The sequence below is a fragment of the Vulpes lagopus genome, chromosome 4 (assembly GCF_018345385.1).
Source record: "Vulpes lagopus strain Blue_001 chromosome 4, ASM1834538v1, whole genome shotgun sequence".
Lineage (NCBI taxonomy): Eukaryota > Metazoa > Chordata > Mammalia > Carnivora > Canidae > Vulpes > Vulpes lagopus.
In genome coordinates this window covers 85,818,907-85,831,429 of record NC_054827.1, presented here as the reverse complement: position 1 = coordinate 85,831,429, position 12,523 = coordinate 85,818,907, and the positions used below count along the sequence as shown (strand labels likewise).

The window sequence follows — 12,523 nt, the reverse complement described above, 5'->3', positions numbered from 1 at the left end:
TCCCAAAGTAATTAATCTCCTCCTGCCCCTCTCCAGATGCCATACAAAATATCCATTAACATGAGCTGAAAGATGAAAATGCAGATATAGAAGATAAGCAAGCTCAAGGAGCTAAAAGATCAGAATCACAGAATTAGAAGAATTCTTTGTCAGATGAGAAAATTAAGGGCTATATATACTGTCTGGGTAAGCTAGACAGATAATTCAAGAGATGTGACCAATATATTAAATATTCTGAAATATTCTGACTCCTAATGTCCATGACAGTAATACTGAAGCAGGGAAGAGTAGAGTAGCTGGAAGTTTTGTTGTTGTTGTTTTTTTTTAATGGTTAGTAGCATTTTTGTTAAGTAGCTTTCTTCAACTGTGAAGTTTAAAACTACCTTAGAAGCACTGGCTTACTAGAAACCTCCCCAAGAGGGCAATGACAAGACATTAGCTATGCCAGTGTAAAGTTGAAAATATTCTATTACTTTTTAGTACTTTTTAAAAAAATGAGGATATATTTGTACAGCTATTTGTATTTCCCTTGGGCTTAATCACTATGATAGACTGTCATTTTTTTTTCTTAAAGGGATTTCTTCTTTGTTTTTACTGTCATATCAGTGAGTTGATAAATACAATGCTATGTTGGATATTTGTAGCTTTTACTTAACCCCTGTTCTGCTAACAATTCCTTGAATTTTCTTTGGTGAACCATACCTCTTATTTTTCCATGTGGTTTGAGTGGGGCTTGGGGAGTGGGCCTGTGTGACCCTGACCAGACTGAAGAGCTTGTAACCTCAGGTCATAATTCACGAATGAGTGTATGACTCAAGCTAAACAAATCTAGTTCAGTTAGTTATTCCCAATTTCTATGTTTAAGTGATAAAGCTTTGTGCTGAAATGAGATCTCTGAGGATATAAATATGGACTTCCACACAGCCTTATTGTCAAGGAAAACAAAGGTAAATGATAGAGACCAGGTCCTGATGACATTATCTGGACCCTTGGAATCAAATACGCCCCAAAACTAATTTATATCTGGACTTTTCAGATACATAATCCAGTGATATTCTCTGAATACGAGTCTGGTTGTTTGTCTATACCCTGTAATCAATTATCTCCAGACAAAGACAATTGAGATACTTTCAATAAAAGTGCTTGCTACTTAATGATTAGAATGTACCATAAAAGTAAACCCAAGTTCACAGTTCCTTTGGAAGATATAAAGAAAGGAACAATCATTGGTGGATTTGTAAATAAATTTTCAAATAAGAATCTAAGGCCAATATTGTAATGCTCAGGTTGAAGGAAGTTAAAAGTAAAAATCATTCTTCTATTCTGAACTAAAAATATGAATTTATCCTTAAAAATGTTACTTCTATGTTCCATGTAAAAGGGTGCCAAAATTTTTTTCTGATTAAAATACTTTTACATTACACAACTGTGGACTGATAAAGATGAAGCAAATAAATAAATAATGTACATAATGTTAGGCAGACTTTTTGCTTTTAGAGAAGTGGAAAGTAGAAAGTCTAAAATAAACCCTGTGTTGGACTGAAACTGAAGCACTGGTATATACTCATGGTTTTAATACATATAGTAGATACAGAAAGATATAGATGTGTATGGTTATGTGCATGAACATACATCTATATCCTAGTTATGTCGGTTGAGAGGCTCTAGAAGTCATATCACTCTGATGGGTTCTAAATATGACTCTTCACTAAAAGGAACCATGGCTTCTTAAAGACATGGCTGTGTCAGGACTAGCACTGGGAAAATATTAGATGAGCCTCAAGTGTTCAAAGAATAATGGAACACGTCAAAAGGACAAATGATCCAGCTTGAAGGGGTTCCTACTGGCTAAATCTGGAATGATTTTAGCATCAAAAACCTATTGAATGAAATAAGAGTCCATAAGTACATCTGATATACATGAATGAATGGGTGGAGAAGAAAGAAAACCTCTTTGTTATAGTAGAGATTCAACTAAAAAACGGAGAAGGAAAGACAGAATTAGAAATCAGCCATTTGACAACCAACATAGCAAAAGACGATTTGGGCAAGAGTCATCAATGGATACTAGCAGACGAAATTATAAGGAAGAAGAGGATATTTACAGTCATTTCAGTGTAGGTTTCCACAAGTTAATAATTACAAGAGGAAAAACAGCCAACTTTACAGTAGAGAAACCTGATAAGCACCACCGTTAACTAAGGGATCAGAGTTAACTCTACAAGCAACAGGACAAATCACCATCACACACTTCCTAAAATAGTGCATTGAGAAAATCACGACATTCTACTTCTGTGGCATCCCTACCAAATATGTATTACCTGAATCTAATCATGAGGAAACATCAGAGAAAAACAAATTATAGCACATTCTACAAAATAACTGATTTGCATTTAACAAACCTGCAAGGTTAAGAAAGACAAAAAAAAAAAAAAAGTTGAGAACCTGTCCTAGATTAAATACCAAAAGGCACAATGGATAAATGTGACAAGTGAACTGGGATTTTCTTTTGTTACCAGGGACATTGCAAGGACAACTGGTGAAATCTGAGTGAGGTCTGCAGATTAGAAAATAGCATTTCATCAATGTTTATTTTCTAATTTTGATTTTTATTGTAGTAATGAAAGATAATGTATTTGCTTTTAGGAAATAGATACTGACATATTTGGGGGTAAAGGATCATCATTTCAGCAACTTAAATACAGCTCAAGTGGTTCAGGATAAAATAGGTATATGCAGAGAGAAGAAATCATAAAGCAAATGTGGTATTACTTTAACACCTGGGAATCTGGGTGAAGGGCACATGGGAATTCTTTGAGCTACTTTTGCAACTCTACTATAAATCTGAAGTTATTCTGATGTAAACATTTAAAAGAATAAAGACCAGTATGCGAAACATATTTGGAAACAGCAAAAACAAAACAAACAACTACCTTAATATGGGGGCCTAAAGAGCCAGAGACTTACTTATACTGATACAAAATAAAAAGTGTTTGTAATTAAAAAACATGGACAAGAAGTCTTAGGAATTTGGAAATCAAAACAGTACAGATGAATTGTCACTAGGATATAATCAACAGTAATTAGGGGGGGAAATCCCTCTTTAATACTTTTTGCTTTGTTTCATGTAAGCCCTATGTTTTTGCCAGAAAGTCATCAGGTTTTTTATGATTTTTTTTTTCTTGTTCTCAAAATGATTCATTCTTCAGAGGACTGTTTTGCCTTTCTCAACTCAGGATGATGACCCCCTTTCTTTTTCTGAAGAGAAAGCTGGTGGCCTTTCCCATTTTTCCCCTACACACATTTCTTTGAGGGAGGGGGAGACAGATCCACATGTGATAGACATTAACACAAGGGATTGTTTGCGACTCTATTACTTCACTGCATGTGTGCTGGTCAAATGGCCACTCACAAGGACCACTGCGTGGTGGTCTCATACGCACACCTCCTACCCTAATTCCTAGTGTTTCTCAGGGGCTAAAGCAATGCAGAGTGGCTGACTTGTTACAATACACTCTCCTATCCCCAGTGCTCGGGTCCATGAAATTCTGAAGAGGTAGAGTACATAGAAACTAAAGGTCAACAGAATTCAAAACTTTTTCATTTCTGCCTTTTATCCAATCCTCTTACCTGGACAATATAACTGCTCAGTACAATGCACCATTCTCAATACCAAATCCTGCTCACCTTCCTAGGCAGCTTTTGGGGGATAGAGTCTCCAGGTGAGTGTGCAAAAGGAGATACTGCTGAAGGCAGACAGTGGTGGGTGTGAACTGCACTTGGCTGCCTGCAACAGGCATTAGAGGGATAGCTGGTAGAGCTGACCGTGAGGAAGAAGAATCTTCTTTCTAGGTGGGAAAGCTTACATAGTTAAGGTGCACTATCGATGGTGCTTTTTATAATTCAGTTTAAACAGAAGTGCAGATCCTAGAAAGTCTTTCCAGATTCTGGCAATAGGAAGATTGTCACAGTTTTCAGTGTTATAAAAAATTGTTTTTTCCTGTATCTTTATGGATATTTTAATAGAGAGTTGAAAGAACTGTTATCTCGAGCTGCTAGCCAGATGCCATTTTAAAGTGAAATCTTGAATGAATTTGAAAGGCATATAGCAAGAAGCAAATAGAAATGTGACTTCTTCAAAAGTAGAAAGCAAAAGAAAAGAATTTTAGAAGATAAAGATATTCACATTATAACATAATCTGGCAAAACAGTATTTTAGAAAGATTTGTTGAGATAAAATAGTACACTGAAGACACAAATGAAAGCAAGATCATCACTTCTCTCCATACCAAATGCTATTTCAATTAGCTGTTGAAACTAAGAGACAGGAAGATAAATAGTTTTTTTCTCTAAATATATGAATTGGTTACTTAATTGAGAAGAAAGTGGGTCTGCCTCAGAATAGCAATGAGTTTAGGATGATTCCTCCTACACCACACATACTTCGCCTTAAATTTTCTTGAAGTTCAAACTAACCTTGAATATTGGATCAGTTTCATGTTTATTTAACATTAAGGCCACTGCCCATCAATGAAGTTACCTCTGTGCATATTAGTAAAAGGCATCCCTGCTGGGCAGATACGCATAGACTTTCTAAGTAGAACACAAGCTATATTTCAATACCCTACTGACTCCCTTGAGTGAGGAAACTTTGTGCAGTGCACACACTACACAAAATTACACAGCAGACCTCTCTCACATCCTGAAGAAACTCAGATTTCAAAGTCAAGAAGGGAAAACATCACCAGGATTATTAAATTAAAATCATATTAATTTTAAGACTGAAAGCTTAGTTTTCAACTTGTGCTATATTTGTGATATTATTAAGAGAGAAAAATATTTGTGCAGTCAAACCACTATCACAAAACATGTGAGGAAATAGATACATAGACAGATGTGTAAAAATGTCAATTTAGCCAACAGGCACAGGACAAATATGTACCCGCTTCCTGGCATAGTAAGAGAGCAAACCTAGGTTTAACAGTACAGTAAATATAATCATAATAACTCTGATGGAGATTGAGGTTATCTAGCAAAAGTGATTATTATAGTTATTTTAGAAGATCAATTCATTTTATGATAAATATATATTACAATAAATATAGGCTACTACAGTATACTTAAATCACGTTTTGTTTTATTTTTGGAAGTCTGTAAATCTACATAGAATATATGCTTACATTAGATGATGAAGTGAAAAAATCACATACAAAAATTATTCATATTTAAAAATCATATATGCAAGATATATTTTTGAAGGATTACTTAAAAAATTTTTTTTAGAATTTTATGTATTTATTCATGAGAGACACATAGAGAGAGGCAGAGACAAAGGCAGAGGGAGAAGCAGGCTCCATGCAGGGAGCCCGATGTGGGACTCGATCCCAGGTCTCCAGGATCACACCCTGGGCTGAAGGTGGCACTAAACCGCTGAGCCACCCGGGCTGCCTGAATGATTACTTTTTAAAATAAGTTAATATAACCAATTGCAGGGCTTTCAAAGGCAACAAATTTTTGTTGTTAAATGCTACGAAGTGTAAAGAAAATTTTAAAATACATATACTCACTGAATTGGCATTTGTTGGATTTGGCCAAGGTCTACCACCACCTGGACCCCTATAAGACAATATGATAAATGAAATTTTAACCTATGCTTTGAATGTTTCACAATAAGAAATAACAAATCATGCAGTATAACATTTGCAGTTCAGTTACCATGCAGTTCTAGTTCAACACTGAAATTACTTTCTGTATTTTCATAGCTTTTTTAGTTCTTTTTTTCTAAAGATTTACTTATTTATTTTTAAGAGAGAGAGAGAGAGGGAGAGCACATGAGTTGGGGAGGGGCTGAGAGAGAGGGAGAGAAAGAACCTCAAGCAGACTCTGCCCTCAGTGTGGAGCCAGATGCAGGGCTCTCAATCTCACAACCCTGAGATCATGACTTGTGCTGAAACCAAGCTGTATGCTTAACTGACTGAGCCGCCCAGGCGCCTTAGCTTTCTTACTTCTTAAATCAAAAGATTTGGTTCCTCCACAAAATAGTTTTCTTCCTAAATCAAACTACTTTGGGTAGGTCTAGTTGTAAGTTCAATTACTGTGATAAACACTTAAAGTGATAGTCACCTTTAAAAGTAAATATATGTATATATATCTAAATCATTATGAAAACACACTTATGACCCAAAAAGCATGAATTATAAAATAAACATAAACTATAATCCCATGACATAAATAAAGTGCCACCAGTATCCCATTCAAAATTAAAATGAAATTACTTTAAAATATCAATATATGTAAAATGATTGCTCTTATTAAACTATAAATAAATAAACATACAGAAAAGGTGACTAAAGTGGACTCCTTTTAAAAAAACACATAGAACATCACAGAATATATATTGTGACTTTGTATGTTATTTTATATCAATCTATCTTTCAGTGCTACTGACAATTTAGTTACTTTTAAACAAGGGAATCACATTTCTTGTTTTCATAATTATAGTTTAAGAGAGTGGCCAGAGTAAATCCTGGGAAAAATAGGAAGTAATCTATGTCAACATATGTCAGTAAATTACTTCATTTTAGGGTGGTGGATAATGTTTTGTATTCTATAGCTTAGAAGGACATAAATCTTTTAAAACAAAATTAATGTCTAATTAAGTGAAAAAGGTCTCTTGTCCTCATGCTATAGTATTAAGTATACCTGAATAAATACTGCTTGATAAAAAGTAGACCGCTGTCAGCAAGTCCTCTGTAATTAGGGTCACTGAAAATTCCCTTTTCCCTCTAATTGCAGTAGAAAGTGGAAATTTTTAATTAAAAAAAAAAAAAGTCCCTGGATTCTTATTTTAGGGACCTTAAACTTGAAATTCTACATGTTAGATAGAAGCTCTCCAAGTTAGCTATATTACTTGGACAATTAAGAACTGTTTTTCATTTTGTTTTGGAATTCCCCAGGGATATAAATAGCAGGGAAGTACATGAAAATTCTGTCTTTGGGCTCTGTTAGGGTGCCCAAATACAACTTTCTCCAATTCTGCTTGAGGAATAAAGAAGAAAAAAAGATGCCGAAGAGGAGTTAGTCAAAGTGTTGTGCACAGGGAAAAGGTTAGGGGCACTTGTACTGTCTCTGGAAAGTGGTGCCTCTTTAAGATGGTGATAATGATGATGATTTTTACAATTAATGACTGGAACACTTTAGAAAGATGGTTTTACATATACAATTCAGTCAATGTCCTCATGGACAGAAAGTGAGGTAAAACATAGGATATGTATTGACAAATTAAATATTTTACTTGTTTGATGTTAATCCACATCATTTGTTTGATGCTAAATAAAATATAGTAATGAAATTGGGAAATATTTATTTTAAAATAGCATAAAAATACTATATCCAAATCATGGCAAAAATTTGTACACAATGATGTTATGTCGATAATGATCTCATATAATTTTGAAGTATTATTATTATTTTAAGATTTTATTTTTATTTATTTGTGAGAAAGACACACAGAGAGAGGCAGAGACACAGGCAGAGGCAGAAGCGGCTCCATCCAGGGAGCCGGATGTAGGACTCGATCCCAGGACCCCAGGATCATGCCCTGATATGAAGGCAGGCGCCAAACTGCTGAGCCACCCAGGTGTCCCTTGAAGTATTATGTTTAAAACAGCGTTGTTTGAATAAGATTAAATATAATATTTCACTTATTTAAAAAATCATTTAATGTTAGATTAACATGCTAAATTAAATGTTAAATAACTATTTTACTTAAATAAATAATAGCATTAAATTAAATGTTAAATGTTACATTTATTATCAGTAACAATACCTTTTATGCATTTCAATTATTTGATAGATACTAATTTAGTCTCAGCACACTATGTATTTCATATTAAATTGCATTTTAATATGATAGGTTAAATATTAATAATTCTTATGGATAAGCTAAATTTCATCCAATATTACCATTGAGTTTGAAAACATTTTAAGTTTCACAAATAGTGCTAAATAAAATGGGGGTTATATTAGTTAACAGTTCATTTAAAACAATTACTAAGTTCAGAGGCACCTATATGGCTCAGTCAATTGAGGCGCCTAACTCTTGATTTTGGCTCAGGTCATGATCTCAGGGTTGTGGAATCTAGCCATAAGTCAGTCCCCACACTTAGTAGGGACTCTACTTGAGATTTTCTCCCTCTCCCCCTCCTGCTCTCTCTTGTTCTATCTCTCTCTCACACAAATAAATAAATCTGAAGAAAAAAACAAACTTTAAAAAAAAAGAACAATTCCTTAAGTGCAGTCATTCCCACTTCTTTTGAGGACCATCAGTATTATCAAGAAAGTAACCTACAAACTATAACACAGGCGTTATTTTGAATGGAAATTTTTTTTAAAGATTTTATTTATTAATTCGTGAGAGACAGGGAGAGAGAGAGGCAGACATAGGCAGAGGAGGAAGCGGCTCCCTGTGGAGAGCCTGATGTGGGACTTGATCCCAGGACCCTGGGATCACAACCTGAGCTGAAGGCAGATGCTCAACCACTGAGCCACCCAGGTGCCCCTGAATGGAAATTTTTATATAGGTATAGTTTCAAGTAGAATCAGGGTAGCCTCATCTAAAAATAAAGTGAAAAACAGAATTTAAAAGAAGTATGTATTTTTTGGTAAGGGTATACAGATATGATGAAATCAAAGCATTATGATTACTATAGAGAAAAATTCTCTTTCGTAATACATTTTACTTCAAAATAATAACTACCCAAATTTTATCATTCTATAGGATAAACAGGAAGATCTAGATCCTTTGAAATCCTTTGTCCTCTTAGTTTCTATAAAATACCAACATATACAAATTTGAATTAGAAATGTTGTAATGCTGAATCCTAAATTCTTTGGAAATTTGTAAAAATGTAGTTTATTTATTGTTTTTATTTTTTTAAAGATTCATTTATTTGAGAGAGAGAGGGAGGGAGTGGAGGCAAGGGGCAGAGAGAGGGAGGAAGAGAACCTCAAGCAGACTCCACTGAACACATAACCCAATGCAGTGCTTAATCTCATGACCCTGAGGTCATGACCGGAGTTGAACTCAAGAGTGGGATGCTTAACTGACTGAGCCACTCAGGCACCCCTAAAAATGTATTTAATTTAGAAATATAGTTTCTCTAAAAAATTATCTATAATGAATTTGAAAATATTTACATTGTGGCTATAGTTTTAAATTCTACTTTAAATTACTGAAACTGATATTAAAAATGTAGTAACAGAGAAACATTAAAAGCATAGTTTTATTTTAATTTTGGATGACACTACATATAATTTATCCTGAGTTTAGAGCATGGAAATGTAAAAATTGTATTAGAATAAGCATTTTCTCTGGAGGCAACCAATATTTCTTTATTAACATGACCAAACTTTTGTTCCAAATAGTTTGCCAGTTAGAATACAGTATTTAATTACTTTAGTGAGCACAGTTGGATATTATTTTTAATTGTCATTATACTTTCATGGCAAACAAGAAAAAGAGACAAGCTAAAGAAAACTCATCCAGATATGATTCTCTGGCAGTTCCACCTGACCCCAAAACACAAATATCTTAGACTGTTAAAGTCATAGTTAAAATAACACTATTCCAATGCTTTTTCCTTTAATTTTTAAGTTATCCAACATATAAAAAAGTGAAGAAAGCACAAATGCCAGTTAGAAATACTTATTTGCCATAACAGAGTAAGATCTAGTATCTTTCTCTTAAAGATACTAAATTATGAAGTGAATTTCAATGAAGTTTACTCTATTGAGTACAATGGACAAAATACATTTTATTTTTTCTTGTCTCTTTAAATTCACTCTCGCTTTGTTGGGGCCAATATCAACACAATAATTTGCTCTGGTTGGATTTCCATACTTCAGAACTTCCTTGTTAGAAGGAAATCTTTACAAATGTAAATAAGGAAATATTTACAATTTCATTGTTCCTTAAGAATATCCTAATTTAGAGAAAATTGGAAATTATGTAAGACTGCAAGAAAAAGTCAAGTAACAAATAATGGAAACCTGAATCTGTAAGGTTTAAAGGTTCTTTAAAAACCAGAAATTGTATGAACAGTGTAATATTATGTAATAAAAAATATTTTAAAGCACCTTGGTATATTTAAATGAGAAACCCAAATTCAAATATCAACAAAATGATCATATTAAGAATTTGAGCTATATTTTTAGTGTTCATAATCTAGGGAATTTAATGTACCCATTAAATGTTTATGTTTATCTGTTTAAGTGTATGTGAGAAAGAAACTAGACAATTTTAAGCAGCTGAATCTCTTAATGGTTACATAAAAATAGCTTTTTCTCTATACTAATAAAAATAGGTTGATCTAAAGTTGACCACGTGGCCAATTATAGTGAAATGTAATATACAAAATGATTAGATACAGTCTTAATATTTAATGATAAATCTAGATTGATCATAATGTTCAAAGTGTATACCTCCTATGTCTACACACAGTATTCAAAATTATATTCCCTGAAAGCTGTTGCATTTTAAAGTCAGAATCTCAGGTAGATAAATTTTATATATATCTTAATCCTATTGGTAAGAGTTACAGTGTTTGATATAAGCATAAAATATCACTTCTTTTTGTAACAACCATTAATAAAGGCTAAGCCTTTAAGGGATTTAAGAAAAATCAGACTTCATGTCTACCCATTTTTACCTTAAAAGTGAAAAGATGTGATAGGAAAATTTGACCTACTTTTTCCCCCTTGTTCTGTTAGTTTTGAGTCTGGCTCATACCCACTTATTAACCTATTTTCTATTTTAGGCAAAATTACTTTCCATGAAAATGGATTCAGAAACTCACAAAAATCCCTATCTATATCAAAAGAGCTTATCTTATTATATCTTCAATGCCATTAAGTGATGGCAGAGTTATCTAATTTGATATGTAAATAACCAAAACATGGACAAATGGGAAAATATATTAGAGGTAACTACCCACAACCTTATATGGAACAGTCTCATTATTTCTGGTAAGCTTTCTTTAGGCCACATCATGTAATTGATCCTTTAGTAAATTAATGAAAGCCACGAACAAGCACCTGGTGTAGGTGGAACTTTGGGGGCAAGTTAGCTAATGAAAAATAAATAAAAATTCCTTAATGGCTGGTATTATTTTGGGTATTTAGAAATGACTCTCTTTGGGCTTCAAAGGCCTTTTCGGTAAAAAAGCAAACCAAAACAACCAAAAAAGTGTTAGTTTGCTCCTTATCCAAGCATATCCATCTTAGTTTTCAAACAAAAATTCACCCTGTATTATGGCAAGTTCTTTAATATAGAAGATACTACCAGAGAGAATTCTTGCTGGGTTAAAAGTGGTCCCAACAAAGCAAAAGTAAAGACTCAGAATGAAAAACTTTCAGGGATTAATATATATCTGTGAAAATGAAGTTAGTAGCAATTGTCTGCTTCTATGGAGTTAAGTCTCCGTCTTGGTGCCAGCATCTCTATAGTTTTATACAGACTATATATGGAGACTATGTGCTTATTTATAAAAGACTAATTTTTTATTAAATAAAGGAAACATAGAAGTGTGGCTAAAAGTTGGCATTTGGCATCTGAAAACGGAAAATATTAAAGGTTGCAGGGGAAGGAAGAAAACAGAGTTTGTTGTAAAAATGAAGCAAACACTACAGCCCATGTTTAGTTCATTTACACTAGTTTCATCTTATGCTACACAGAAACTGAGAAGCTCAAATTGTATTACAAATTAGTGGGACTTTAACAAGACAGAAAATAGAACACTAAACAGGATAACATAGCATTTTGCTTACATGTTCATTCCAGGCATTCCGGGGCCACCTAAAGCATTCAGGGGGGGTCTCATTGCACCTCCATAGTTCTGTAATGATAACCAAGGGTCAGACTACCACAAAACAAAAAAACAAAACCAAAGAGGAGGGGGGAAAGAAAGGAGAGCAGGTTAATGATTTCCCTACATAACTCCTGACTGGATAAGGCCTGTGCAATTCATTCTCTGAAGGGTCCACTCTTGGACTATTGCTTCTATCTTAATAATTACTTTGGTCTGTGTCTTTTTAAGAACTACATAACTAGGTAAGATCATCGGGCATGTTAAATGGTTAAGATATAGTTGCAATTAAAATATTAACATATCCTTATGAATTTCCTAATGTCTGTACGACAGAAAACTTTTTCAAATAAAACATTTTGTAAATCCAAAACTGTTTTTAAAGAACAGACTTAGCCAGCATGTTTGAAATTTCCAGACCAAGAACAATTACACAAAGCCTGAAGGAAAAAAAACCCAACAGGTGAACCCAACATAAGAAAGTTGAATGCAAACTTCGGTTCGTAAAATATTATGTCCCATAGAGAGATGTACTAATATACAAATATACAACAATATATGGAAATGAAAATACACTTAAAATATGTATACACAAATTATATCAATAGGCTTCTGTCAATATCTCTTACATACATTCAAAGGAGAAAAACATTTTAATG

The 12,523-nt window shown here is 33.5% G+C and overlaps 1 protein-coding gene across 4 annotated transcripts in view; it reads right to left on the bottom strand.

Annotated features, from left to right (window-relative positions):
* The window catches only part of SSBP2 (single stranded DNA binding protein 2), a 285,052-nt gene that overhangs the window by 31,388 nt on the left and 241,141 nt on the right, over positions 1-12,523 (bottom strand). For 2 of the 4 annotated variants that reach the window (XM_041753163.1, XM_041753161.1), the window contains 2 exons: positions 11,827-11,918; positions 5,568-5,616 (listed from right to left, as the gene is read on the bottom strand). In XM_041753163.1, coding sequence (XP_041609097.1) covers positions 5,568-5,616; positions 11,827-11,918 — 141 coding nt within the window. The remainder of the gene's footprint in view (positions 1-5,567; positions 5,617-11,826; positions 11,919-12,523) is intronic. The other 2 variants (XM_041753164.1, XM_041753162.1) reach the window with 1 other exon arrangement.